This window comes from Chiloscyllium plagiosum, unplaced genomic scaffold (genome assembly GCF_037043375.1).
Source record: "Chiloscyllium plagiosum isolate Xiang-an unplaced genomic scaffold, Cpla_swu_hap1 HiC_scaffold_1, whole genome shotgun sequence".
In the NCBI taxonomy this organism is placed as follows: Eukaryota; Metazoa; Chordata; class Chondrichthyes; order Orectolobiformes; family Hemiscylliidae; genus Chiloscyllium; species Chiloscyllium plagiosum.
In genome coordinates, this window is record NW_028270139.1 from 72,046,146 (window position 1) to 72,072,526 (window position 26,381).

The 26,381-nt window shown below is 40.5% G+C and overlaps 1 protein-coding gene across 1 annotated transcript in view; it reads left to right on the forward strand.

Moving 5' to 3' along the window:
• LOC122550659 (gamma-aminobutyric acid receptor subunit beta-1) overlaps nucleotides 1-26,381 on the forward strand; it is a 306,039-nt gene that overhangs the window by 235,798 nt on the left and 43,860 nt on the right. Inside the window, exons 6-8 of the mRNA XM_043691745.2 lie at nucleotides 14,609-14,746; nucleotides 18,505-18,657; nucleotides 21,585-21,832. Of these exons, the coding sequence (XP_043547680.1) occupies nucleotides 14,609-14,746; nucleotides 18,505-18,657; nucleotides 21,585-21,832 (539 nt within the window). The remainder of the gene's footprint in view (nucleotides 1-14,608; nucleotides 14,747-18,504; nucleotides 18,658-21,584; nucleotides 21,833-26,381) is intronic.

Here is a 26,381-nt window from a genome sequence, read left to right on the forward strand (position 1 = left end):
CATTGACCAAACAGGTCGTACCCTCTACCTGCCTTCACCTATCTCCATTTCGCCACCCTGCCGCAGCCTCCCCCTTTTATGTACAGCTCTCCCCACACCCACCCCAGTCCTGAAAAAGGGTTGCACCCGAAGCGTTGACTTCTCCACCTTCTGATGCTCCCTGGATTGCTGTGTTCTGCCAGCCTCCTGCCAGTGTACTCAAGGCCATTTATAGCAATGTATATTTCATCACGTGTGCTCTTCACTTCCACATAGTGTGGGATGTAAATTGCTGTCAGGATAGCAGAAGTAAACTCCCACAGCAGATAGTAGGGACAGCACTTCACTGTTAGGTATTGTACATACAGGAAGCAGTAAATCGCCAGGGTCATCACATGTGAGCACCAAGAGATGCTGATCAGGAGGCAAACCCTACTGCCCTTTGCCTTAACCGAGGATGCTATTCAGTCCATCCAGTGGACTGAGAAGCCCTCACGTTGTAGGCCCCACTCAGATGTAGCAGGAGTGAGCTATTTCTCTGTAAAACAGGGCACACAGTAGTCTCGCAATTCCCATTGTAGGTCAGGTCATGTTGCTGGGAAAAGACAGCAATCAAATGGCCAGCAGCTCCTGGAGGCAGGATTTACTCCCTTTTTGGGGAAGAATGTTTGTCGACTAAATTGCACCAAGGAAAACTGGCACATTACAATTTAGAGTTGAAAAGTGTGGTGCTGGAATTGCACCGCAAGTCTGGCAGCATCCGAGGATCAGGAGCAGAAGAGTTCACATTTTGGGCATAAGACCTTCAACCTGCTACTTAGATGCTGCTTGATCTGCTTTGCTTTTCCAGCGCCACACTTTTTGACTCTAATTCTCCAGCATCCAGCATCATTTCTCAGACTTACAATTTACACTGGGTGAAATGAGGATCCTAGTGCAGTGTAGAAAAATTCCACCCAGTGAAACTGCATCTTGCTCATTGTTATTTTGTAAGAGAATTCCTTCCAGAAGTTGACAGGACTAATGCATTTTGCAAATAGATTTGGGACTTGTTTGTTCATTTCATCTTTTGTTTCAATGTCATATTTTGAATTTGAAGTTACCAGCAGAAAGATAAACAGTTGAAGGATGAAGTGATAGGCATGTGCCAAATCCAAAATCTTGACTATGATCTCTGAAGCAATTTTCCTAATTTTTAATGTGCTGCTTTGGGGAGAAAAAGAAACATGGTTGTGACAAATGTATTTACCCCAACTACCATCTCATTTCCACCTTTTCCCCAGGGTTCAGACACATCTCCTGGCAGACCACTCTTAAACCGATATTACAGTAAGCACAGAACTAGCCTTTCAGATACAGAGGATGGGAGACAGAGGATGGTGGTGGAGGGTTGCTTTTCAGACTGTGCCCCAAGGATTGATGCTGGGGCCACTGCTTTTTGTCATTGATATAAATTATTTGAATGTGAATATAGGAGGTATGGTTAGTAAGTTGGCGAATGACACCAAAATTGGAGGTGTAGTGGACAGCAAAGAATTTTTACCTCAGAGTATAATAGGACCTTGATCAGACAGGCCAATGGGCTGAGGATTGGCAGATGGAGTTTAATTTAGACAAATGTGAGGTGCTGCATTTTCAAAAGGCAAATCAGGAAAGCATTTGTTCGCTTAATGGCAAGGTCCTGGGGAGTGTTGCTGAACAAAGAGACCTTGGAGTGCAGGTTCATAGTTCCTTAAAATTAGAGTTGCTGGTAGACGTGATAATGAAGAAGGCCATTTGGTGTGCTTGCCTTTATTGGTCAGTGCATTGAGTCGAGTAGTTGGGAGGTCATGTTGCAGCTGTACAAGACATTGTTAGGCTACTTTTAGAATACTATGTTCAATTCTAGTCTCCCTATAGGAATGATGTTATGAAACTTGAATGGGTTCAGAAAAGATTTAGAAGGATGTTGCCAGGGTTGGAGGATTTGAGCTATAGGGAGAGGCTGAGTAGGCTAGGGTTTGTTTTCCCTGGAGCGTCGGAGGCTGAGGCATGACCCTATAGAAGTTTATAAAATCATAAGAGGCATAGATAGGGTGAATAGCCAAGGTCTTTTCACCAGGGTAGCGGAGTCCAAAACTAGAGGGCATAGGTTCAAGGTGAGAGGTGAAAGATTTAAAAGGGACCTAAGGGGTAACCTTTTCACACATAGACTGATACTTATATGGAATGAGCTGCCAGAGGAAGCAGTGGAGGCTGGTATTTTTACAACATTTAAAAGCCATCTAGATGGGTATATGAAATATCCCTCTATTTTAGAGGGTTATGGGTCAAATGCTGTCAAATGGGACTAGGTTAATTTTGGATATCTAGCCAGCATGGACGAGTTGGACTGAAGGTTTGTTTTCCATGCTGTACAGTTCTGTCTCTATAATTGGAAAATCAGTCTGTCCTCTCCAGACTGGCTTTGGGAGGGAAAGAATTCCAAGAAAAGTATTAAAAACTTTGTTTTTAATGTGTTTTTTTATTAAACCATTATGTTCAGCCAGAAAGCAATTATGTGTTGAATAAAGTCACAAAAATACCAAATTAAATGGTGTCATTTCCTCCAGTTTGTGTTTGCTACCAGTTCCTGATAATGTTGACAGTGTTGCATTCACCATAGCAACAATGTCTGAGAGCCAGCTCATCATCCATCAAAAAAACAAGCAGTTTATTTCATTATTTAGAAAAAAATTATGGAACAAAACATGGAAAATAAACATCACAAACATTCCTTAAACATGGAATTATTGCAAAAGAAATGAATTTAGCTTGTTGCGTTAAACCTTTTCCTACAAACATATGCTCAGCTTCTCCAGCCTGCTCCTCTATTCAATATGATCATTGCTGTTCTAATTACGCCATTTTCCCGTCTACTCTCGGTAACGTTTTACCCCTGACTTATCAAGACTCCATTCACCTCTGCCTTAAAAATGTTTAAATACCTGGCTTCTACTGCCATTTGGGGAAGATTGACCCAAATGACTCATGAACCTTTCAAAGAAAATAAATTCTCCTTTTCTCTGCCTTAAATGGACAACCACTTATTTTAAAACAGTGACTGTTAGTTCCAGGTTATTGCAGAAGTGCATAATTTCCACCTGCATCCTCTCATAAACCCTGAGAATCTTATATTTTTCAGTCAAATCACTTCTTACTCTTCTAAACTCCAACAGATACAAGCCTAGCATTAAAGTTTTCTTCATAATTCAAACTAGCCATTCCAGGTTTTAGTCCAGTAAACCTCCTCTGAACTATTCCCAATGTGTTTACATCCTTCCTCAAATAAGAATATCAGCACTGTGCACATTACTTCTGATGTAAGTTAGTTGACTAAATAGCTAGGGTATGGTTCAGAATATTGCCAATAGGACAGGTTCAATTCTACTTTTATTGAGGTAGATTTGGGATCTGCCTCTTTACACAGTTCCTTATATTGTAAAGCAATACCAAATTATTACTAAGGAAAAACAGAATAGAAGCATTGGCAGACCATGAACGAAGAACAACCTTTTGGCAAATCACGCAGGGATGTTTCTTATATTTGAAAGAAAATTTGACATCAATTGTTTAAGATATAGCACAGTAAACAGGACCATTGGAACTGTTAAGAATGAAGATAGGTTTGGATTAAAATATTAGTTTGAAGTGTTCCCAAATTTGGTTTACACCACTTCAAATCCCAACAATCTTCCTTTGTATAAGTACTAATGCCTGCCTAGGTGATACTAACAGTTCATGCCATGGCCTGTCAGGAATCCTCAGTACATAATTCATGATCTTCTGTGAATTGTTTTTTAGGGACATAAAATCAGACACTATGTACTCAATTTTTCCTCAAATCCATGGTACTAAGAGTACTACCTGACATATGATTTCTTACTTTTCTTCATTCATTCACACTATGTGGGTGTCACTGACTAGATCAGCTTATGTTGCCTATTCCTAAATGCCCTTGCAAAGATGATATTGAAATGCCTTCTTGAAAAGCTGCAGTCAATGTGATATATGCATACTCATAGTACCTTTAGGAAAGGAGTTCCAGGATTTGACAGTAGATGAATGCGATATAGATTGAACTCAAGTTGGTGAGTGGCTTGGAAAGGAACTTGCAGATAGTGGTGTTCCCATGCAGCTGCTAGCCTTTGTCCTTCCTAGTGGTAAAGGTCACAGGTTTGCAAGATGCTGGCAGTGGAGCCTTTAACACAGCGTATCTTTACGATGCTACACACCGCTGCTACTGAATGTTGTGATAGGAATGATGTGATTCAAATGAAGTGAGCTGCTTTGTCCTGGATGGTGTCAAGCTTCTTGAGTGTTGTTGGACCTGCACTCATTCAGGCAAGGGGGAATATTCCACCACACTTCTGACTTGTGCATTGTAGATGGTGGACAGGCTTGGGTAGTCAGGAGGTGGGCTACTCACTGCTTTTGTAGCCACTGCATATTTTTGGCCCCTGAAGTTCAGTTTCCTATCAATGGCAATGCCTACAATGCTGATTGTAGAGGATTCTACTATAGTAATGCCATTGAATGTAAAGAAATGATAGTTAGATTCTCTTTTGTTGGAGATAGTCATTTCCCTGCCACTGTGTGGCATAGATATAACTTGCCATTTATCAAAGTGAGTCTGAATATTGTTCAGATCTTGCTGCATTTTGGCAAAGGCTACTTTCATATCTGAAGAGCCATGAATGGAGCTGAAATTTGTACAATCGGTTGCGATTATCCCCATTTCTGCCCTGATAATGATGATGAGGGTCACCGTTTTATTCTTTGCTAGCCATGACAAGACACTCAACACAATGGAAATAAAAGCAATTTGGAGCATTGAGAATGGGTGGAAGGGAGTTCCTACATGGAGACACCAACATATGGATGTTTATTTTTGATATCAGGTATAATAATACTGACTTATTATCAAATTTAAGATGCTACCCTCAAGAATAATTTGTACTGATACTGATCCTGCACCACTAAAAAAAGACATGCTTTACCACCAACACAGACAATTTTAAAGTGTGCCATTCTACATGAAGTACAGAATTACTGAATTTAATATTGAAATGCAACTTTGAGGTGATATTTTTCAGAAAATATGCACAATTACATAGATTACAGGATCTCTGGCCTTTTCAGATCTCAGGGACAGCATATTACTTCTGACTCAAAAGTTAGTGGGTTCAGTTTCTCCTTCATAAGCTTAAATAATACAAGGCTGACACTTCAGTGCAGTACTGAAGAAATGCTGCACAGTTTGTCTGGAGTGGCTATGTTAAGTTCCAATTGGTGCTTGCAGGGCATTACTGTAAAGTAAAGGTATAGCTGGACTCTCTGGGTATTTTTTAAAGCAGTTGTTGACATCAAATGAACTATCAATATTATAACTATATACATGATCTAAGCTACTTAGATCTTTCACTGGAGTGTTGACATCATCCTGTCTATCATCATGTGGTCATGTCATTACCAATGACATACATGTTCAGGAGTTAAGCCTTTAATATTGCATGTGCTGGCTTTCAAAATTTTAAAACAAGGCAACATTTGCCTTTATGTAAGGTTCCCTTGACATTAATTTGCAGAAGAATAGGGGACTTGGTGTCTTAGCCAAAGATACCCTTCAACTAATACCATGAACACAACTAAACACATCATTATTACATTGCTGTTTATGGGAGCATACTGTGCATAAATTGGCTTCTGAGTTTGTCTCCATTATAATAATAACTATGTGGCAAAAGTACTTCATTGTTCTGAACTCTGTTTTACTGGTCCCAGCCTAATGGTCAGCACATCAGCGCATCTGCCGTGCTGCCTGTCTGAAAATGTTAACAGGGACCCAGCAGCGTCTATGGCTAGCATCTATTTCAGTAAAGGAAAGCTGCAATCATTACACTGTTGACAAGCTCTAGCTCTAAAGAGGAAGATAGTAAACGAAAGAATAACCAAGAAAGAGAGCTCCCAGGTTCTCTATCGTTGTACTGGAGGCCTCAGACAGAAAGCTGGCGGGAAAAGGAATGCCAAATCTTCATTCGAGACCAGGAGGACTGAAAGGAATATATTAGAAGGAATGTGAGTGAGTTGTTAGGAGGTCAATTCCCACAATCTGATCCTGAGGCATTGGCTGAAGTGCCAAAAGAATCCAATGATGTCACACACTAGTAAAAGCTGGTGAAAGAACAAAGAAAGATTTAAAAATTAGTCACTTGTTTTGTGAGTTGCCCCACTTTGTGGAATCTTGTGTGTCTGTGGGACCTTGCAATGATGTACGTCTACATACAGTGACTACTTTTCCAAATTAAATAATTGTTCATTGCTTTGGAAAATCCAGAGGATGTGAAAGATGTTTCAAATTAGCGATTTGCAGTAGGTGTTCGTGGTTGAAATGCGATATTGGCAAAGTGATTTCTGGCTGTTCCTCTTCTAGTGCAATATACAACACTTCATTTGCATATAATCAGTGTTTCTGATAGATAATGTGGTGCCGAGTGCCACAGCAGTCAACAATTCAATTGATTGAAAGGTTATTTGTCACTGTTAAAAATGTAGCTGTTTGCAAAGTAGAAGATAAATGCATTGAACAGAGGAGTCCCTGAAGTGCAACCAGAGCAACTTCTGAAAATTAGGTTTGTTTATTCTGCAATTGTATGTCGTCTTTCATTAGAATTAAGGACCAGAATAGCCAGAATGGAAGTCCAGAAACAGTCAATAGTATCACATACATACAGTGAATCTGGAAGAAGGTGTGCATGTGACTTGACAAGTTCCTACACATATTACTCAATTTTAAAATGTTGCCTTATCAGTTAATAGCATTTCATCTTTGCCAGGACGCTATGTATTGATATTATGACAAGGTGTTTTGTTGTAGTGGTATTAGGGAGTTAGTTAGAACACCTGTAAATACAGCGTTGCCTCCAAGACGCCAAGGTCAGGAACATGAAGAGGGTTGTTGGGAAAAATTAGGGAATATACCAACTAGAAGCACAATAATTGTTCTTATGAAATGGAGAAATTAGATTGAAATTCAATCAGTGGGGAATTTTCTCCCTGATAACGTTGACTTCAATTTTGTTCAGGCTCCTTGTTACCCTACTCAATGAAGTGTTGTCTTGATGTTAAATGTTAAATTCTCACCTCATGTTAGAGTTCAGCTCCTTCGTTCATGTTTGGATCAAAGCTGTAATGAGTTCAGATGTTGAACCATCCCGGTAAGCTCAGCATCAGTGATCACTGTATTGCTGTATATGTACTACTCAATTACACTGTCCATAATACCTTCCATCAAATGCTGATAATTGAGAATATACAGGTGAAGCGGCAACTGGCTGGGTTGGATTTGTCTTGCATTTTGTGTCCAGTACATACCTGGGCAATTTTATACATTGTCTGGTAAATCCCACTGTTGGAACTATACTGGAAGAACAGCTTGGCATGGCCAGTTCTGGCTCATAGAGTCAGAGAGTCATACAGCACAGAAACAGACCTTTCAGACCAAGTCATCCAAGCCAACCAAACATCCCAATCTGACCTAGTCCTATTTGCCAGCATTTTGTCTATATCCTTCTAAACACTTCCTATTCATATACCCATCCAGATGCCTTTTAAATGTTGTAATTGTACCTGCCTCCACCACTTCCTTTGGCAGCTCATTCCATACATGCACCACCCTCTGCATGAAAAGGTTACCCCTCAGGTGCTTTTTAGACTTCTCCCTCTCACCTTAAATCTATGCCCTCTAGTTTTGAACTCCCCCACCTACGAAAAAGACCTTGGCTATTCACCCTATCCATGCCCATTCATGATTTCATAAACTTCTATAAGGTCACCCATCAGTCTCCGACGCTTCAGGGATAAAAGCCCCAGTTTAGTCAACCTCTCCCTATATCTCAAACAGGCAACATTATGTTAAGATAGTCCAGAAGTTTGACAAAACGGACTATATCCATCCAGATGCCTTTTCTTAGTCTTTTCTATATCCTCACGTGTTTAACAATATCCTTCGTACAGAAGGGTGATCAGAATTGTACACGGTATTGCAAAAGACAGAAGTATTCAGTACTAATGCTGAAGTGTTGTCAGAACCCATAGCCTTTGCAATATTTAGTGCCTTCAATTATTTCTTGCTATTACTGAAATGAATAAAAATTGATTGAAAGCCAGCATCTGTGATTCAGGGAACTTCAGGAGGAAGCTGAGATAGATTATCCACTGAACAATTCTGACTGAAATGGCTGCAGAAGCTGACTAGCTCCCAAATTTCCACTGACAGCCAAACTGCTTCAGAAGGTTAGCCTAGTCCATTTTGTCAAACTTCTGGACTATCTTAACATAATGTTCCATCAAAGCACAACACAAGCTCAAAGACAACACCTGATTTTCCTCTTAATCATTTTACAGACTCCAAGATTCAATATTAAACTTCACAACTTTAGAGCATGATATCTATCATCCATTTTACTTCCAATCCACCCTTACCATGTCTTGGTTAGGTCTTGTTGATTTTGCTCTCAGTAGAGTGGACCCATTTTCTCATTTTATACAGATATCATTTATACCTATTCTACATCCCTACCATTCCTTTACCACCAGTAGCACTCCTTCGTCTTTTGCGCTGGGCACCTTAAAAATCTATTCCACTTGCTCCTCCTCCCCTCTATTGATAGCATAAAAAACATTATTTTCCAGCCCTTTTCAGTTCTAAAGAAGAGTCGTGTTGGACTCAAAACTGTAATGCTCTTTTCCTTTCTCCACGGATGCTGCCATACTTGCTGGGTTTCTCCAGCATTTTCTGCTTTCATTTTGTACTTTCAGTATCTGCAGCATTTAGCTGTTATTTTCATGCTGAGATTGAGTGGATAAATGTACACAAGACGGGAGTTGGGTGCCAGACTCCTGGATTGTTACTCTAGTGCACTGTGATTGTGAGGAAGCAGCTGCCCACAGTTCCTTCTTCCTCAGGCCATGTGCATACCCAGATGGAGAGCCACTGCTTGCAAAGGCATGTGCATACAAACCTTGGTGGGAATGGGAGTGCAGCTGTAGGCATTCATGCCTGCACCTGTGTACTGAGAGGAGGCTGCTAGTCCCCGAAATCATCCAGTTCAAAAGAGTACAAATTAAAATGAATATATTCTCTCAAATCCTCTGCCTAACCTTGTACTATCCATTTAATAGCAAGCTTTGGTTAGGTGTCTGTGTACAGGGACTCAAAACTGTGTACAGGGACTCAAAACTGTTTCTTATTGAAAATCAAGCAGGACATAGTTTGAGGAAGTCCCCAGGTTATGCAATCTGTGAAGATCTGATATAATGGGACTCTATCCCTTTTATTTTGCTGTCATCCTTTAAGTGTGAATAAGCACAAGATAGAGAAAACACAAGCCCAAGTAATTGTGTGGTCAGATTGCAGCTAATATTGTGGAGTTATTCATGAAAAGTCCCATCAACAAGTTTGACAACATTGAAATGGAAATGATCACACTGACAATTAGAGAGTGTCTGCAGTTACACTGGCTGATCACAGTTTCACTATCACTGTACAAGAAGTCACACCCTAAGGACTTGTGCTAAGACTATCCACTATAAGTTGTAAGACCAACTTATGACAGAATATGACAGAAAGGCAGAAAAGTGCAATTATTTAAAGTTTAATAGAATGCATGAAATTACCACTAAAAGGAATTTTAACCATAAGATTTATCCGTCAATCTATGGTTATGTCATGTCCCACAGGCAGAGCAGACCCACCAGAGATGATAGCACAGTGCCATGTAATCAGGACGGATTTGCTATGTGAGTCCTCAGCATTGACTGCATGCTGCATGAATTCCCATGGCATCAGACCAAACATAGGAAAATAACCCTCTTCCTGATTACCACCTTCTCTCATGCCACCTTATTGCTCCACCCCAGCTGGTGAATCAGTGTTCCTCCATGTTGAACATCAGATGGAAGAATGACTGAGAATAGCAAGGGCAGTGAATGTATTCTCAGTGAGGGAATTCAATGTCCAACACCAAGAATAGCTAGATACGGCTATCGCTGATCAAGCTTGCTGAGTCCTAAAGGACAAATCTGCTCGTCTGGGTCTGCATCTGGTGCTGAAGGAACCAACATGCGTGAAAAGCCTGCTTCAACTCATCCTCACCAGTCTACTGAACACTTAGAAAAACAAAGCTTAATTCACCAGTGTCAGCATAATTTCATGAAGGGCATGTTTGACAAACTTGATGGAGTGCTTTGAGGTTATAACGAGCAAGATAGATAATGTGAATCTAGTAGATGTGATATATCTAGCTTTCCAGAAGGGGCATTTGACAAGGTGCCGCATAAAAGACTGATCCAGCAGGTTAGATCCCAAGTCTTAAGGGTAGATATTGGTTTGGATAGAGGATTGGCTGATTGTCAGAAAGCAGAGGGTCAGGATAAATGGGTCCCTCTCTGCATGGCGAATTGTAACTAGTGCGGTGATGCAGGGTTCAGTTCTCAGACCTCAACTATTGACAATCTCTATAATTGATCTGCAAGAGTTGTAGAGTTTAACATAGCAAAGTTCACAGCTGATACTAAAGTAGGTAGAAAGCAGGGTGAGGAGATAAAGAGTTTACAGATGGATATTGATAGACCTGGAGAATGGGCCAGAAGTTGGCAGATGGGGTTTAATGTGGATAAGTGAGAGATTGTCCATTTTGGCAGGAAAAATAAAAGGGCAAATTATTATTTAAATGGGAAGCAGATTCAAAGTGCATCAGTGCAGAGGTATCTGGGCATTTTGTGCATAAATCACAAAAAGTGAGTATGCAGCATATAATAATAAAGGTAAATGGAATCCTGGCATTTACTGTAAAAGAACCGAATTGTAAGAGAAGTGTTTTTACAATTATATAAGGCATCAATGAGACCACACCTGGAATATTGTGTCCACTTTTGGGTATCCATATATGAGAAATGATATGATGGCACTGGAGACAGTTCAGAGGAGGTTCACCAGATTGATTCCAGGGATGAAAGGGCTGTTGTACAAGAAGCAGTGGAATAGCTTAGGCCTATTCTCACTGGAGTTAAGAAGAATGGGTGGGGGGGGACCTGATTGAGGGATATAAAATGCTAAAGGAGATTGATAAGGTGGACGCTGAACAGATATTCCCCTTGTGGGGGAGTCTTCAACAAGAGGTCAAAGATATAGTATGAGAAGAAGTAGGTTCAGAACTGAGATGAAAACAAACTCTGTCTTTCAGAGAGTTGTGAATCTGTGGAACGCACTGTCACAGAGTGCAGTGGAAGCAGAATCAATCAACAGATTCAAGAAAAAAAATAGATATGTTTCAGATGAAAAGTGGGAGAAAGGGCTATGGGGAGCCGGCAGGAAAGTGGAGTTGAGACCAGGATAAAATCAGCCATGATCATGTTAAATGGCAGAAAGGGCTCAATGGGCTGAATTGCCCGCTCTGAATTCTTATGCTCCTATATTCTAATGTATAGCATTACCACCTTGCTAAATGGATTAGATAGAAAACAGATTTGTAAGGTCAAAACTGGGCCCCCATGAAGCATTGTGGACAATTAACAGCAGCAAATTTATATTCAATAACAATCTGTAATCTCAGGGACTGGAATATCCATCACTCTAATATTTACATTGAACTGGGAGACCACGCTTCATGCAATCAGAAGAATGGGAGAGTGTGTCAGGAGTACCATTTTCCAAACCACAAAAGCAACCTGCCAACCTGATCAAGCAACAACATAGGATTTCCTGCATGCTGACAGCAAAGGAATCATGCTCTAGACAGAGCTAAGCTATTCATCAACTGGCAGATCAGATGAAATTTCTGAAGTTGTGATTGATAGTGCTCAATGAGAGAGATCTTACCATGTCTGTGTAAAGTAAAGGCTGAGCAATTTGCAGACATCATCATCCAAAATCCATGACACCCTCCTCCCACACTTCCCAGCATCACAGATGCCAGCCATCAGCCATTTCCACTCACTATGCATGATATGAAATTTCACATACAGAAATGCTACAAGCCATAACAACATGCTGGTGGTAATAGGGAAGCCCTGTGCTCTGGGGTGGACTAACTCAGCAAGAACATGCAGACCAATGCATAGTTTTGGTTCTGCCATAACCCCACAGATCCAGACAACATTACAGCTTTGTTTCAAATATGTAGTAGACAGGCAGGAGGCTGGCAGAATACAGCAGGCCAGGTAGAATTCGGAGGTGGAGAAGTTGACGTTTCAGATGTGACCCTTCTTCAGGACTGGGAGTGGGTGTAGGGGGAGCTGCAGATAAAGGGGATGGCAGGGGCAGGGTGTTGAAGTGGGGATAGGTGCAGACAGGTACAGGGTACGACCTAGTTGGTCAATGGGAGGAATGAATCCGGTTGGTGGCAGAGAGCAGTGGAAGGGACAGTGAGGGGGTGGGATGAGAGTCAGGGAATGGGAAGGGAGGTTAACATTGAGTTCTCCAATCGCAAATAACCACCCTTTCCATCCCCAACTCTCATCCGAGCGCACCCCTTCCCTTCTACTGTTCCCTGCCACCAACCGATTCATTCCTCCCATTGACCAACCAGGGTTATACCCTCTACCTGTCTCCACCTGTCCCTGCTACCCCTTTATCTGAAGTTCCCCCCACACCCACCCCCAGTCCTGAAGAAGGGTTACACCCAAAACATTGACTTCTCCACCTCTTGATGCTGCCTGGCTTGCTGTGTTCTCCCAGCCACCTGCCTGTCTACTTTGGATTCCAACATCTGCAGTTTTTTTTTGTCTCAATCCAAGTTTGTTGCAAATATGGACAAGAGAGCTGAATTCCAGAGATGTGGTAAGACTGACCACCTTAAGCATCAAGGTAGCTTTTGACTGAGTGTGGCATCACAGACCCCTAGAAAATTTGATAAAACTGCAATGAGGGGAAAATCTTTCTGCTGGTTAGAGCCATACCTACCTCAAAGGAGAATGGCTTCCACAACCACAACCAATCACCTCCGTCCTTGGACATATTGCAGGAGTTCCTCAATAAAGTATCTAGGCTCAACCATCTTCAGTTGCTTTTTTAATTATCTTCACTCCATCATATGGTAAGAATATTTAGATCACACATCAATCAATACACACTGACTACATGCATGTTTGGGCTAAGAAGTGTAAAGTGATTTTTTTTTTACTGCATAAGTGCCAGGCATTGATCATCTCCCCTTAACATTCAATGGCATTACCATACTTTAATTTCTCTACTAAAACTTGGGGGTTACCATTGACCTGAAACTGAACTGGACCTGACATATTATATAATACATATACTGTACTTATAAGAGTTGCTCAGAGGCTGGGAATTCTGTGGTTAGTGACTCACCTCCTCACTCTCCAAAGTCTTTCAACCATCCACAAGGCATAAGTTTGCAGCGTGATGAAATGCTCTTCAGTTGCCTGGATGAGTGCAGCTCCAGAAACACTCAGAAAATGCAATACCATCCAAAGCACTCCATCTACTCATTTCAATGTTCTCACCCTGCACCACTGGTGCAAAGCAAAAGCAGTGAGGGCCATATGCAAGATACACAGCAGCAATTTGTCAGGTTCCCTTCAACAATACTTCCCACAAATTCTATCACCTAGAAGGACAATGGCAACAAATCCATAGAAACACCATGATCTGTACATTTCCCTGCAAGACCTGAACCATCCTGATTTGGAACTTATATTGTCATTCAACCACTGTCACCAGGTCTTCCTGACAGGTATATTCACACCAAAAAGGGTGCAGGGATTCAAGAAGGTGGTTCACCACAAACCTTTCTCCAAGCCAATTAGAGGGGAGCAACAAACATTGGCCTCAATACTCAGTCTGATCCCAAAAATAGTACAGCAATTATCTAAAAAGCAAACTACTGCAAATGCCAGAAATCTAAAATTATAAAAAGGGAATGGTGGAAATATTCAGTAAGTCTGGGTGAATCAGTGGAGAACAAAACACCAATAATATTTTAGCTTGATAAACTCTCATCAGACTTAGAGAAAGTTAGAGATGTGCCAGATTTTCATCAATAAAGATCTGGGACAGCATTGCCACTGCAGTAAACATTACGGCAAAGTGTTTGTTGCAGGAGAATGAGTTATTAAGGCTTGTAAACCTTTTATTAAATCCAAAGGTTCATAAGGCCACAGTTCAATAAGATCCTTCCATAAATACTTACAATATGGCATTTGACCTTGTATATTCCCAGAAGGAACTATAAATTATTTTAGGTTATGTTGGAAATAATTTCATTTTGCTTCACTCAGCTGCAAGTGACGAGTGCCTTCTGCTGGTTAACCCAGGTCTGAGGTGCTGAAAAGAACACTTGTGTTTTCCCTTACCAAAGTTTACACAGACTGACTGCTGGCAGGTGCATAGGGATACTACAAATAGCAAAAAGCAATTAGGAATGGTTAACCTTTAGAAATGTGAAGCAAGACTGGAGTACTGATGGTAGCTTTTATTTCATTGTTATGTTTGAAAAGTGAGGTTTTCATTTATCAAAGCACTGATAAAGCACTTGGACTCTGCAGAAAGAGTTTAATTCCATACTGATTTTTTGGCTTTACTTTATAGATGGGTACACAACGGATGACATTGAATTTCAGTGGACAGGTGGTAACTATGCAGTCACAGGAGTAGAGAAGATTGAACTGCCGCAGTTTTCCATTGTCGAACACAAGCTGGTTTCAAAGCGAGCAGTTTTTGCTACAGGTAAGCCATTCAATTGGAAATAGAGGCTCCATCAATCATTTATGTTACTGAACTCCAGGGGTTCGTGGTTGTTAAAGACACAGAGGGATAGGAAATGCTCTGATTTGCACCCATTTTTCAGGCTTAGCATGAGTGTAGAGCAAAGCAGTTCACCTTTGGGATCTTTTGAGCAATCAGTGCTTGATGAGAAGGTTTCAGGCTTTCTTCATCCATGGTTCAATACTAGCTGCCAACTAAAAACAAATATTATTTCAAAATAATTGTGTGAACCCAGGAGTGTGGGAGATATCCATTCCTTCTAAACATCAGAGTCCCCTGCAGCAGAAATAGTCGCCATCTCACTGTTAGTTTTTCTTTTATTCATTCATGGATGTGGGCATCACTGGCTGGACCAGCATTTAGTGCCCATCACTAATTGCCCAGAGAGCAGTTAATTGTTAAACATATTGCTGTGAGTCTAGTGCACATGTAAGGATGGCAGATTTCCTTCCCTAAAGAACATTAATGAACCAGATGGGTTTTTCCTGACAATCAACAATAGTTTCATGGTCATCATTCAAATCTTATTTCGAGATTATTATTGAATTCAAATACCAACATCCAGAGTGGTGGGATTTGAACCTGAGTCCACAGAACATTATCTGGTCTCTGGATTAAACCCTGGATTAACTGATCTATTAATATGACTAGGCCATTGCCTACCCTGAAAAGTTATTTTAAGCAACGTGTTCAGACATGATATGGCACATATCTGGGGCAGGTGGGATTTGAACCTGGGCATCCTCAGCTCCAGAGGTAGGAGTCTACCTCGGCATCACAAGAGCCCTCTAAATGTAAACTTTTAAGGTGAATGTAATTAATAAATGTCGATGTTTTCATTGCATTTAGATGAACAAACTGAGATACATAACTAAAACCTCAGGGAAAAAAATAAGACGGGAGGATAATAAGATATAGATTGGCACTTGAGTTTAAAAGGCCATCTGCGTGCAGCACATTAAATAAAGTCAGGCAGACTCAGTTACAGATGTCCGATCCTCATCACCTAATCTTCCAATGTTCTCTATGCCTTGACACTGTTTTGTCTCCATATACAATAGGAAAAAATACCTGCTCCAAAACAGCTTCAGGAACATTTTGTTAATGTATTGGAACATAATTCAAGGTTGTTCATTCGATTTGAACATAATTGCACAATGTGTCATCCTCTTGTTCCTTTTGAATATTGACTGAAATACGTGTCTCTGAAAAAGAATTTGATTGTCTGAGAAAGGACTGACCTCTTTCCCGCTCCAAAGAAACAGAATAAAGAAAGTGAAAGAGAAAGAAAATATTATCGTTCTTTCGGATAATGGTCAGTCTTCCTCTTTTAAGCTTGCTAACTGTGAAATGCTTTTGCTTTTTGCAAAAGGAATAATCCAGAATATATATGAATATATCAACAATCCTGACAAAAGGAGGGAAAGTTGCATTGCCCTGGCATAAGCAATCTTCAAAGAGGTCAAGAGGGTGATAATGATGTAGATAATATTATGCCAGACCTGTTCCTATCAACATAACCATCTGCCACATTGAAAGGGGTGGGGAGGCAACCATTAAATACAGAAGCAGATGGAAGGTCAAAGGGAGGAAATGCCAATATCAGGTCAGCAGCTGCACACCCTTTGAACTTTCTTCACAGGAACATTTTTTTTTTAAATACTTCCATTCTTATTGTTACTGGCTGCTTCTCAGATCAGTATGAAGAAACTGAGCAACTGATTTACTTCAGGGCCACTAAAGCAATGCAAGACTGTACATATGTAAATTAAATGCCTGTTTCAGGTGAGATAGGAAATGCCTCTTCCAGTATGGTAGCCTAAATACGTTTTATTGATTGAACACAGGACTTTGTTTCCCAAGCTTGATATTTAAACTAAGATTCTGGATTAGTGGTGCTGGAAAAGCACAGCAGTTCAGGCAGCGTCCGAGGAGCAGTAAAATTGACGTTTCGGGCAAAAGCCCTTCAGCAGGAATACAGGCAGAAACTAAGATACCATTTCTACAGAAATATTTGCTTTATAATTCTGATTTATGTTTTTAAAATTATATTCGGTTTACTTCAACAAGACCTTATAGAGGTTTATAAAATCATGAAGGGCATAGCTCGGCATTTAAAAGGCATCTGGATGGGCACGGTGGCTCAGTGGTTAGCACTGCTGCCTCACAGCACCAGGGTCCCAGGTTCAATTCTAGCCTTGGGCGACTGTCTGTATGGAGTTTGCACATTCTTCCCGTGTCTGCGTGGGTTTCTTCCGGGTGCTCCAGTTTCCTCCCACAGTCCAAAGATGTATAGGTCAGGTGAATTGGCCATACTAAATTGTCCATAGTGTTAGATGCATTAGAGGGGAAATGGGTCTGAGTGGGTTACTCTTCGGAGGGTTGGTGTGGACTGGTTGGGCCGAAAGGCCTGGTTCCACACTGTTGGGAATCTAATCTAATAGGAAGGGTTTAGAAGGATATGAGCTAAGTGCTGACAAATGGGACTAGATTAGGTTAGGACATCTGGACGGCATGGGCGAGGAATCTCAAGGTTCTGAAGGGTCTATTTCCATGCTGTACACTCTATGACTCTACGTGGACACGTTTAGGAAGAAAAGAGACACAAAGGAGTTAGATGAGTGTTATTTGGCTGTGAATTGATTATAGCTTTATTGTGTAAGGGTATTATTTAGCTTCACCAAAATGTAAATGGTCTAGTTGATCTGCATTTGTACCTGACATTTCTTGAATGAGTGCATGATTATTATTTGAGATGTTATCAGTAGGTTAAATTAGGAGAACAATTTGCAACGACAACTATGATGACCAAATTCTGGATGAAGTTCCCCAATTTATTATGATTTCAGACGAATACACCAAACCATTAAGCTCCCAGGGAAGCAGGGATGATTTAGATCCCTTTGTTTATTCACCCACCACCTCAGTTGGTTGCAATATGGTTAATTTAAAAAGGATGCCTTCCTTTGTGAATACCTTTCTCCCAGTCTACATGAACTTGTGCTTTAAAAGGAACCAATTAAATCAGACTTCCTTAAATTAGCAAAGTGTGCATTTATTATTTACTGAACGCAATAAGTAACCTAACACACAGTTTAGAAGTAAAAGGTGATTCCAAAAGATGTCAGGAAAAAAATATATAGAGATCAGTCACAAAGAGCAAATACCTCCAGATGCATACTTTTTCTATTGGACAGGTTTCTGATCACCTGTGTTTCCTGTTTTTGCCAAACAAGTTTGAGCCTGTGAATACAAGCAGACCAACAATGAATTCAACCAGCTCCAGAGCTACAGCTCTTCACAAAATGGTCATTAGTATTCATTCAATACTTATGAATGTAAAACAGATTCTCAATAATGATGATCATGAAACCCAATTGACGTGAGAGGTTCTGAGAATTTACCAAAAGTCTAACCCACTGTTGGGAAACTGCCCAATTAAGTTCCCCTCTGCCCATCCTTCTAAAAACTCCAAATAGGCTTAGGAAATTCCAGCCAATGTTTCAGGCCAATGAGCTTTCATCAGTACTGAGCAACATAACATGTTATGAGCAAATAAAAGGTGGTGGGGGGCGGGGGGTGGGTACGAAGCACTAATGAAAACTCTGTGATGGGGTAGAGTCAACAAAAGCTTTCGTCGGTACAAAAGCAAATGGTGTGTTGTGATAATGGGCAAAGTAAAGCATTTGTCTTGAATCATTTATTTGTTTCATTTTTAGGTTCTTATCCAAGACTATCACTGAGTTTTCGACTGAAAAGAAATATTGGCTATTTCATCTTGCAAACATACATGCCCTCAATTTTAATCACAATTTTGTCCTGGGTGTCCTTCTGGATCAATTATGATGCTTCTGCTGCAAGAGTTGCATTAGGTATTTAAATAACCTTCAGCAATCCTGTTCTGTGCATGAGATATAACATATGAAAGTATATACGTGGGATGCAGTGATAGGGATCATAAAGTGATGGCCAGCCCAAGGGTGCAATATTGAGGCAAATTAAAGAGCCACATAAAATACCAGAAGCTGGTTTTACAATCTTCGGATACTTTTAAATGGACTGCAAAAGAGAGTGAGTGGTTTAAACAGCTGTTGGAGAGGACCCCTCTGGTTTATTAGTCTGGAGGTTATGTAACCAGTGTATAAATATACATCACAGTGCTGTGATTTAAATGACTGCCTACACTAGGAATTTCCATTTTATTGGCTCATTTGTGACTCAGCTGAAAGGCTAGTGAGATGAGGTGTATCAATCACAAGCTGGTCATATGTTGGTCTCAGTAGTGTGGGAAAGGGTGAGTCTTCATTGCAGGAACAATCTTCGCCTCCAGAGAATAGGATTTCGTTTGATAGATTGTGATCAACCTTAATTTAAAGTCCTATATTTTGTCCTTGTATTCAGTCATACGTTTATTTAATATTCTTAATACCAATAAAATAGCAAAAGTTTGGTGGCTTTTGGAAGCAGAGATGTTAAGTTGATTGAAGTATCAGGGCTTGTTTGAAGGGCAAGGCAAAATTGACAGTGTACCAACTGATGTTTTGCATACACAAAATAGAAAGTTGGCTCCTGAGTCCTGGCCATACCTTGCTGCCTACCAGAGGATCCCAGAAGAGCTACACTTTCCGCTCCCTCCTCCTACAATCTGCTGCAGTGATGTGAGGCTCTTACCACCAAGTCAGACATGATCCAAAAATGGGTCGGTTTCCACATGGATGATGATGGCACTCAACTCGAATCTGCCACATCTCTCTGAACTTGGCATTGCCTCTGTGTTGTTAGATATATTGTCCACTATCCAACCTTAGCCGTGCCATATTTCCCCATAACTAAATGTAGCGTCCCACACTGCGTGCTTTAAATTGTTGCAATTAATCCTAGCTCCTCCCCCAACTCTGACATTTTGTCTCAGTTTGAACCAGACTCTTTGCAAACTTGGTGGCTTATGAGATTCCCACTTTCAACCCCATATCTACTTCATTACAGAAACTGTAATACTACCCATATCAAGTTGTACTTCAATTAGTCATGCATTTATCACCTTTAGTTTTGACTAATCCAATGGCATCCAAATATTGTCCAAGTAACAGCCAGACCACACAGTGCTGGGCATTGTCCTTAAAGAGAGAATCTGATTAAATTCTCTTGCCATTAAATGGCAATACTATTATGAAATACTTTACTATTTGACCAGAAACTTAACTGGACCTGTTATGTAAATTATCTTAATTGCAAGTGAAGGTCAGAAGCTGAGAATACTATAATAAGTAACATACCTCCAGGCTCCCCAAACCCTATCCATTATCTGCAATTGCAAGTCAGGAGTGTGATAGAATACTCTACTTGTCTTGATGAGTACAGCTCCAATAACACTCAAGACGCTCCACACTATCCAGGACTAAGAAACCTACTAGATTGCTACACCATTCATTAACATAAACAACCATTTCATCCATAACTAGTTCAGAGTATAACCAATGTATACCATTTACAAGATTTTTTTAATTTACTCATTTCCAATGAGTGTATTGCTGATTAGGCCAGCATTTATTGCCCATCCCTAGTTGCCCAGAGGATTGTTAAGAGTCAACCATGTTGCTATAGAGTCTGGAGTCAAATGTCAACAGGACCAGGTAAGGACGGCAGTTTCCTTACATAAAAGACATTTGTGAACCAGATGGATATCCCTGACAATTGACAATGGATTCATGGTCATCATCAGACTCCTAATTCCACATTTGTATTGAATTCAAATTCCACAGTCAATGGAATTCCCATCACATTGCCTGGGTCTCTGGATTAATACCACTTGGCCATTGCCTCCCCTGTACCTCAGCAACTTTCCAAGGTTGTTCTGACAGCACCTTCCGAACAATGGCTTTTACCACAGATAGGACAGGATTAGCAGATCCATGTGAACCTCACCATTGACAAGGTCCCCCCAGTCTGGCTTGGAACTATCACACCATTCCTTCATTGTCATAGAATCAAAATCTTGGACCTTCACTCTCAGCAGAGGTGTGTGTGTGTGTGTGTGTCGGTGTGTGTGTGTCGGTGTGTGTGTGTCGGTGTGTGTGTGTCGGTGTGTGTGCGAGAGTGTGTGCCTGTGTGTGTGTGTCTGTGTGTGTATCTGTGTATGTGTGTGTGTGTGTACCAGATGAACTACAAAGCAGTTGACTCACTGCCACCTTCTTAAGAGCAAATGGGTCTGGCCAATGAGTGCTGGCCTTGACAGTAATACCCTCATCTGAAGAAAAACATATTCAGCACCATTTGCAGATTTGAGTTTATCCAAACTCTGCTCCCTTCTATTCAGTCCAAAACCAAATCCAGCCTGTCCGTCATTCCTGGCATTTCACACCCTGCAGTTTCAAATTCCAAACTTTGGTTAAAATCTCTCAAACTGAAATGTCCTCAGCCTTCTTGTAATCTCTTTCAATCCTGTTATCTCCCCCCTCTGTTCCTCTGACAATGAGTTGATGCAATCTTTATCCCCTCACGCCATCACTGGCAGTTATGTCTTTGACCATCTGAGATCTCTGCCTATTCATCCCCTATTGTTTTCTAAGACCCTCTTTAAAACCCACTTTCTTTATTATGCTTTTGGCTACCACTTCTACTATCTCCATCTGATACAAAGATTATATTTCCGCAAAGCAATTTGAAATTTTTGTTTTATTTTAAAATTACCGTATCAGTTGCTTTTGTGTGCAGATGTCGTACTTTTTAAATATGGAATAGATGTAAGTAGATATTTTCTTCCAAGTTGCTTATTGATTTTTTTTCCAACATTTTACAGGAATCACAACTGTACTTACCATGACAACTATCAGCACTCACCTCAGGGAAACCCTTCCCAAGATCCCCTATGTTAAGGCTATTGACATTTACTTAATGGGTTGTTTTGTCTTTGTATTCCTGGCTTTATTGGAATATGCCTTTGTCAACTACATATTCTTTGGAAGAGGACCACAGCTTCAGAAGAAAGCAACTCAGAAACCAACACAGCCCCACACGAAAAGCAGACTTGGAACCAACAAAACTCAGGTAAACAAATTTAGACTTGCCAAGCAAGGCTGAGAGGTAAAATAAATTAGCTCCTTATTTTACATTTGTTTCCTATCTCTGCTGTAATTTAGAGTTTGAAGAATCATTATTAAGCATGTTTCTTCAGCTCTTAATTGGGGTGAGGTCTGGTTAGGGTCAAAACTAACAAGAGGAAATGGTGAAATTGAACATATCCCATAGCAAGTACTTCTCTTGTAAATTTTTATATATTCTTTCATCCATTAGGGTAACACATGAATCTATCATCAACTCATTCTCTTTGTTGCAAGCTGGTCAGAATTGATTATCCTTCTGGAACTTACATTTTACTTACCAGAATTCAATATATCAAGTCATCAATACATCAAAGATTTTCAACAAGCAGTTTTATTATCTCAGTCTAAATATCCAACTCCATTGTCCAAGGCAGCTCTGATATCGAGATTTGGAAATGCATATGCTCAGCAGCTACAGCTTACCATTTAGCAGCTGAAACTGTTTACTTACTGAATTTCAATTATTTCTTTCTTTTGTGTTCTAATGCTGTGACACTGCTAATGCTAGCACAATAATAGGGGTTGTACAACCCATTTTTCAAGTCTTCAACACATTGGCTTGAAACATTAACTGCATAATGTACACTACATCTTGATTGTGATCAGAATGTATAAGATTTTCTGATAGTCAGATGCCCAGATTCAAACCACAGTAGCATCTAATTGATTACCATCTTTGTTGAAATGTAAATCAGTTCTCTTTTTCATTTTCATAAAAGCCTGAATACTGCAGTGCCTCAATATATTACAGACACAATGTTTAAGACATTTGGATAAGATCATAAATAAGAAATGTTTGGAGGGATATGGGTCACATGTAAAGAGGTGGGACTAATTTATTTTGGAATTATGGTTGGCATGTACTGGTTGGAACGAAGGGTCTGTTTCCATGCTGTATGGTTCTATGACTCTACATTAAGCTACCATACCCATCTATTTGTATTGCTTGCCTTGAATATACCTAAATATTTTAAGACGAGAGAGACCTCTTGAAGAAGGTTACATAATCCAAAACAAAATATTGCTGTTAATTTTGACAGTCAATATTAGTAATTTGACTGGAGCACTAGCTAGTATTGAACTGAAATTTACAGTTTCAGAAAAAGAGAGGCTGGAGGGGATTGATGAAAAGCATATGACAAGTAATGAGTGTCTGAAAACCAGTCAAGGAGATACTGAAACAATGTCAAACAAATCTAATAACAGAAAGGAAAGGATCTAAAACAGAAGATTCAATGGAGTGCAAGAAGGCATGCCAGAAGTAGCACGTGCGTATCTAAAAATTAGATGTCAACTTGGTGAAATTACTTCACAGGACTATCTGCATGCCAAATAGCATAAGCGGCAAGTAATGAAAAGAGCTAAGGGATTCAACAAACAGTGGATCATATCTAACGTCTGCTGTCCTGCCACATCAGTTATGAAGGATGATGAATGATGAAACAACTCTTTTGGAGGAGGAGGCTCCATAATATTAGATTAGATTACTTACAGTGTGGAAACAGGCCCTTTGGCCCAACAAGTCCACACCGACCCTCCGAAGAGCAACCCACCCAGACCAATTCCCCTCCATTTACTCCTCCACCTGACACTATGGGCAATTTAGCATGGCCAAGTCACCTAACCTGCAAATCTTTGGACTGTGGGAGGAAATCGGAGCACCTGGAGGAAACCCGCACAGACATGGGGAGAACGTGCAAACTCCACACAGAGAGTTGCTCGAGGTGGGAATTGAATCCAGGTCTCTGTGCTGTGAGGCAGCAGTGCTAACCACTATGCCACCGAGCCACTCAATCTTCAATATTGGAAGAACCCAGTGCATCAGCACCAAAGAAAAGGCTGAAGCATTTGCAGCAATCTATGGGCAGAAGTGCAGAGTGGATGATTCATCTTAACCTCACCTGTAGTCCCCAAGATCACACATGTCAATGTAAACTAATTTGATTCACTCAATATGATATCAAGAAATGACTAAAGACATTGCATAGTGCAAAGCTTATAGACCCTGACAACATTGCAGCAAAATTGATGAAGACTTGTGCACCAGAACTAGCAGTATCCCTAACCAGGCTGTGCTAGCATAGGTACAATACTGCCATCTCTCCAGTAATATGAAAAATTGCCCAGGCATGTCCTGTATACAGAAGACCAGGATAAATCCAAACAGGCCAATATTGTCTGGTTCCTCTTTAAATAAGTTGCAAACAACTTCAACCAGAATGTTATGAATGATTATGCCCGGGTGTCCCACAATACCGAAGCAGTCAAATCAATACAAGCTCAAGCCGGTACCAAAAGCAAAACATTCTCACTTTATTAGGAACAAATTTAGAATATCTTTAACAATAAGCATACTACCCCAAATCCTACTTGGCCCCTTAAGGCTACAGTACTTCCTGAGTCATTGTAAATTTACACAGTCGCGCTCTCTGTGACTCTGGCTCTGGGTCTGTGAAGCTGCTTTCTACCTCTCTCTCCCTCTGGATGGTCAGCTGGTCTCTGCTCTTGCTATGCTGATCTCCTCAGAAGACCTCAGACAATTCCAAGAAAGGTTCCAAGAGAGAGCTAAGCAGGTGAACCCTATTTTTCTACCTTTTAGATGTGTTTTTTTGGACATTTCTGTAGTTCTGACGAATCAGGGAGATATACTTAATAGTTTGAAACAAGAGTCAATCATTTAGATCAAGAGATGAATGAGCTCAGGGCTTTTGCTTGAAACGTCGACTCTCCTGCTTCTCGGATGCTGCCTAACCTAATGTGCTTTTCCAGCACCACATTCTCAACTCTAATCTCCAACATCTGCAGTCCTCACTTTTGCTTACTCAATCATTTAGATGGCATGCTACGGTCAGTTTGTTTGTGTCGCAGGACCTGGTGTCTTTTTATCTGGGCTGTCCTTAGTTTAATGGATAAATTGTTGGGGGTGGTAGTGCAGACTAACTGATGCCTATTACATTATGCTAATGTCATTAGCAACTGGCTGCTGTGTTTGCACTCTAGTATGTGGGCTTTTGTGATTTCAGTTTTTCACTTGGCCAATGTACCCAGCATCCCTTGCTGTTTGGCCAAGTTGACAATCTATCTGTGTTTTAGCAGCCAGGAAGCTGCTACACCAATTACCAATCCATCAGACTACCTTTTATCATCAGTAAAGTAATGGAAGATGTCATCAACAATGCTTTCAGTTTGGGTTCTGCTAGAGCCACTCAGCTCCTGACCTCATTATAGCCTTGGTTCAAACATGGACAAAAGAGATGATGAGAGAGTTACAACACTTGACATCAAGGCTGACTTTGACTGAGTTGACATCAAGAATCCCTAGCAAAACTAGAATTAATGGGAATAAGTGGAAAAACTCTTTGTTGGTTGGAGACATATTTGGCACATAGGAAGATTTGTCAATGGAAGTGGGCAATTAAAAGACCAAATGGAAGATAAGGTTTCAAACATAATCGACATCTTAAATGATGGCAGAAACCAGCATATCGGTGCAAAAGATAAGGTTGAAACATTAGCAAGAATCTTCATTCAGAAGTACCAAGTGGATGATCCATCTCAACCTCCTCCCGAGGTCCCCTGCATCACAGATGTCAGTCCTCAGGCAATTTAATTCATTCCACTTGATATGGAGAGCAAGTTGAACTCACTGATACAATGTAAAGTCTAATTTATAGATGTCACCATCTAGACGATAATGTTTTTATCATGTTCAGTGCCATTTAGAGTTCTTTAGATACTGAAGCAATTCATGCCTCTATGCAACAGGTCCTGGACAATGTTAATGTTTGGCCTGATAAATAGCAAGTGACATTTACATAATATCAGTGCCAGTAAATGATCACCTCCAACAAAATAATTTCACCATTTCTCTCTTTCAATGGCATTACCATTGCTGAACTGCCACCATCAATATCTTGGGAAGCACTATTGTCAGAAACTGATCTGAACTAATTACATAAATACTGTGGCTGTAGGAGCAAGTCAGAGGCAGAAAATCCCTCTATTTGATATTCACCTTCTGTCTCTCCGAAGTACGTCTATCATGTACAAGGACAATGTAAAGAATTTGCTGGAGTGCCTGGATGAATGCTTTCCAAAATACTCAAAATGCTTGATATTATGCAAAACAGAAGAACAAACTTGATTGCCACTCCATGCACCGAATTAAACATTGACACCATCCACCAGCAGCAGCGGTATATACCTTTAAAAGGTACAACTGATGCAAATCACCAAGGCTTCTTCGACAGAACTTTCCAAACTCATGAACTTTGCAATGAGGGAGAACAGTGTGCAGCTAATACATGGGAATACCACCACATTTACATTCCCCTCCAAGGCATGCACCATCTTGAGTTCAAAATATATCACTGTTTCTTCATGGTTGCTGAATCCAAACCCAGGAATTCTCTCTCCTCTCAGCAGCAAGGTACCTACACCACATGGACTGCAGTGGTTCAAGATGACACCACCACCTTCTCAAAGGCAATTAG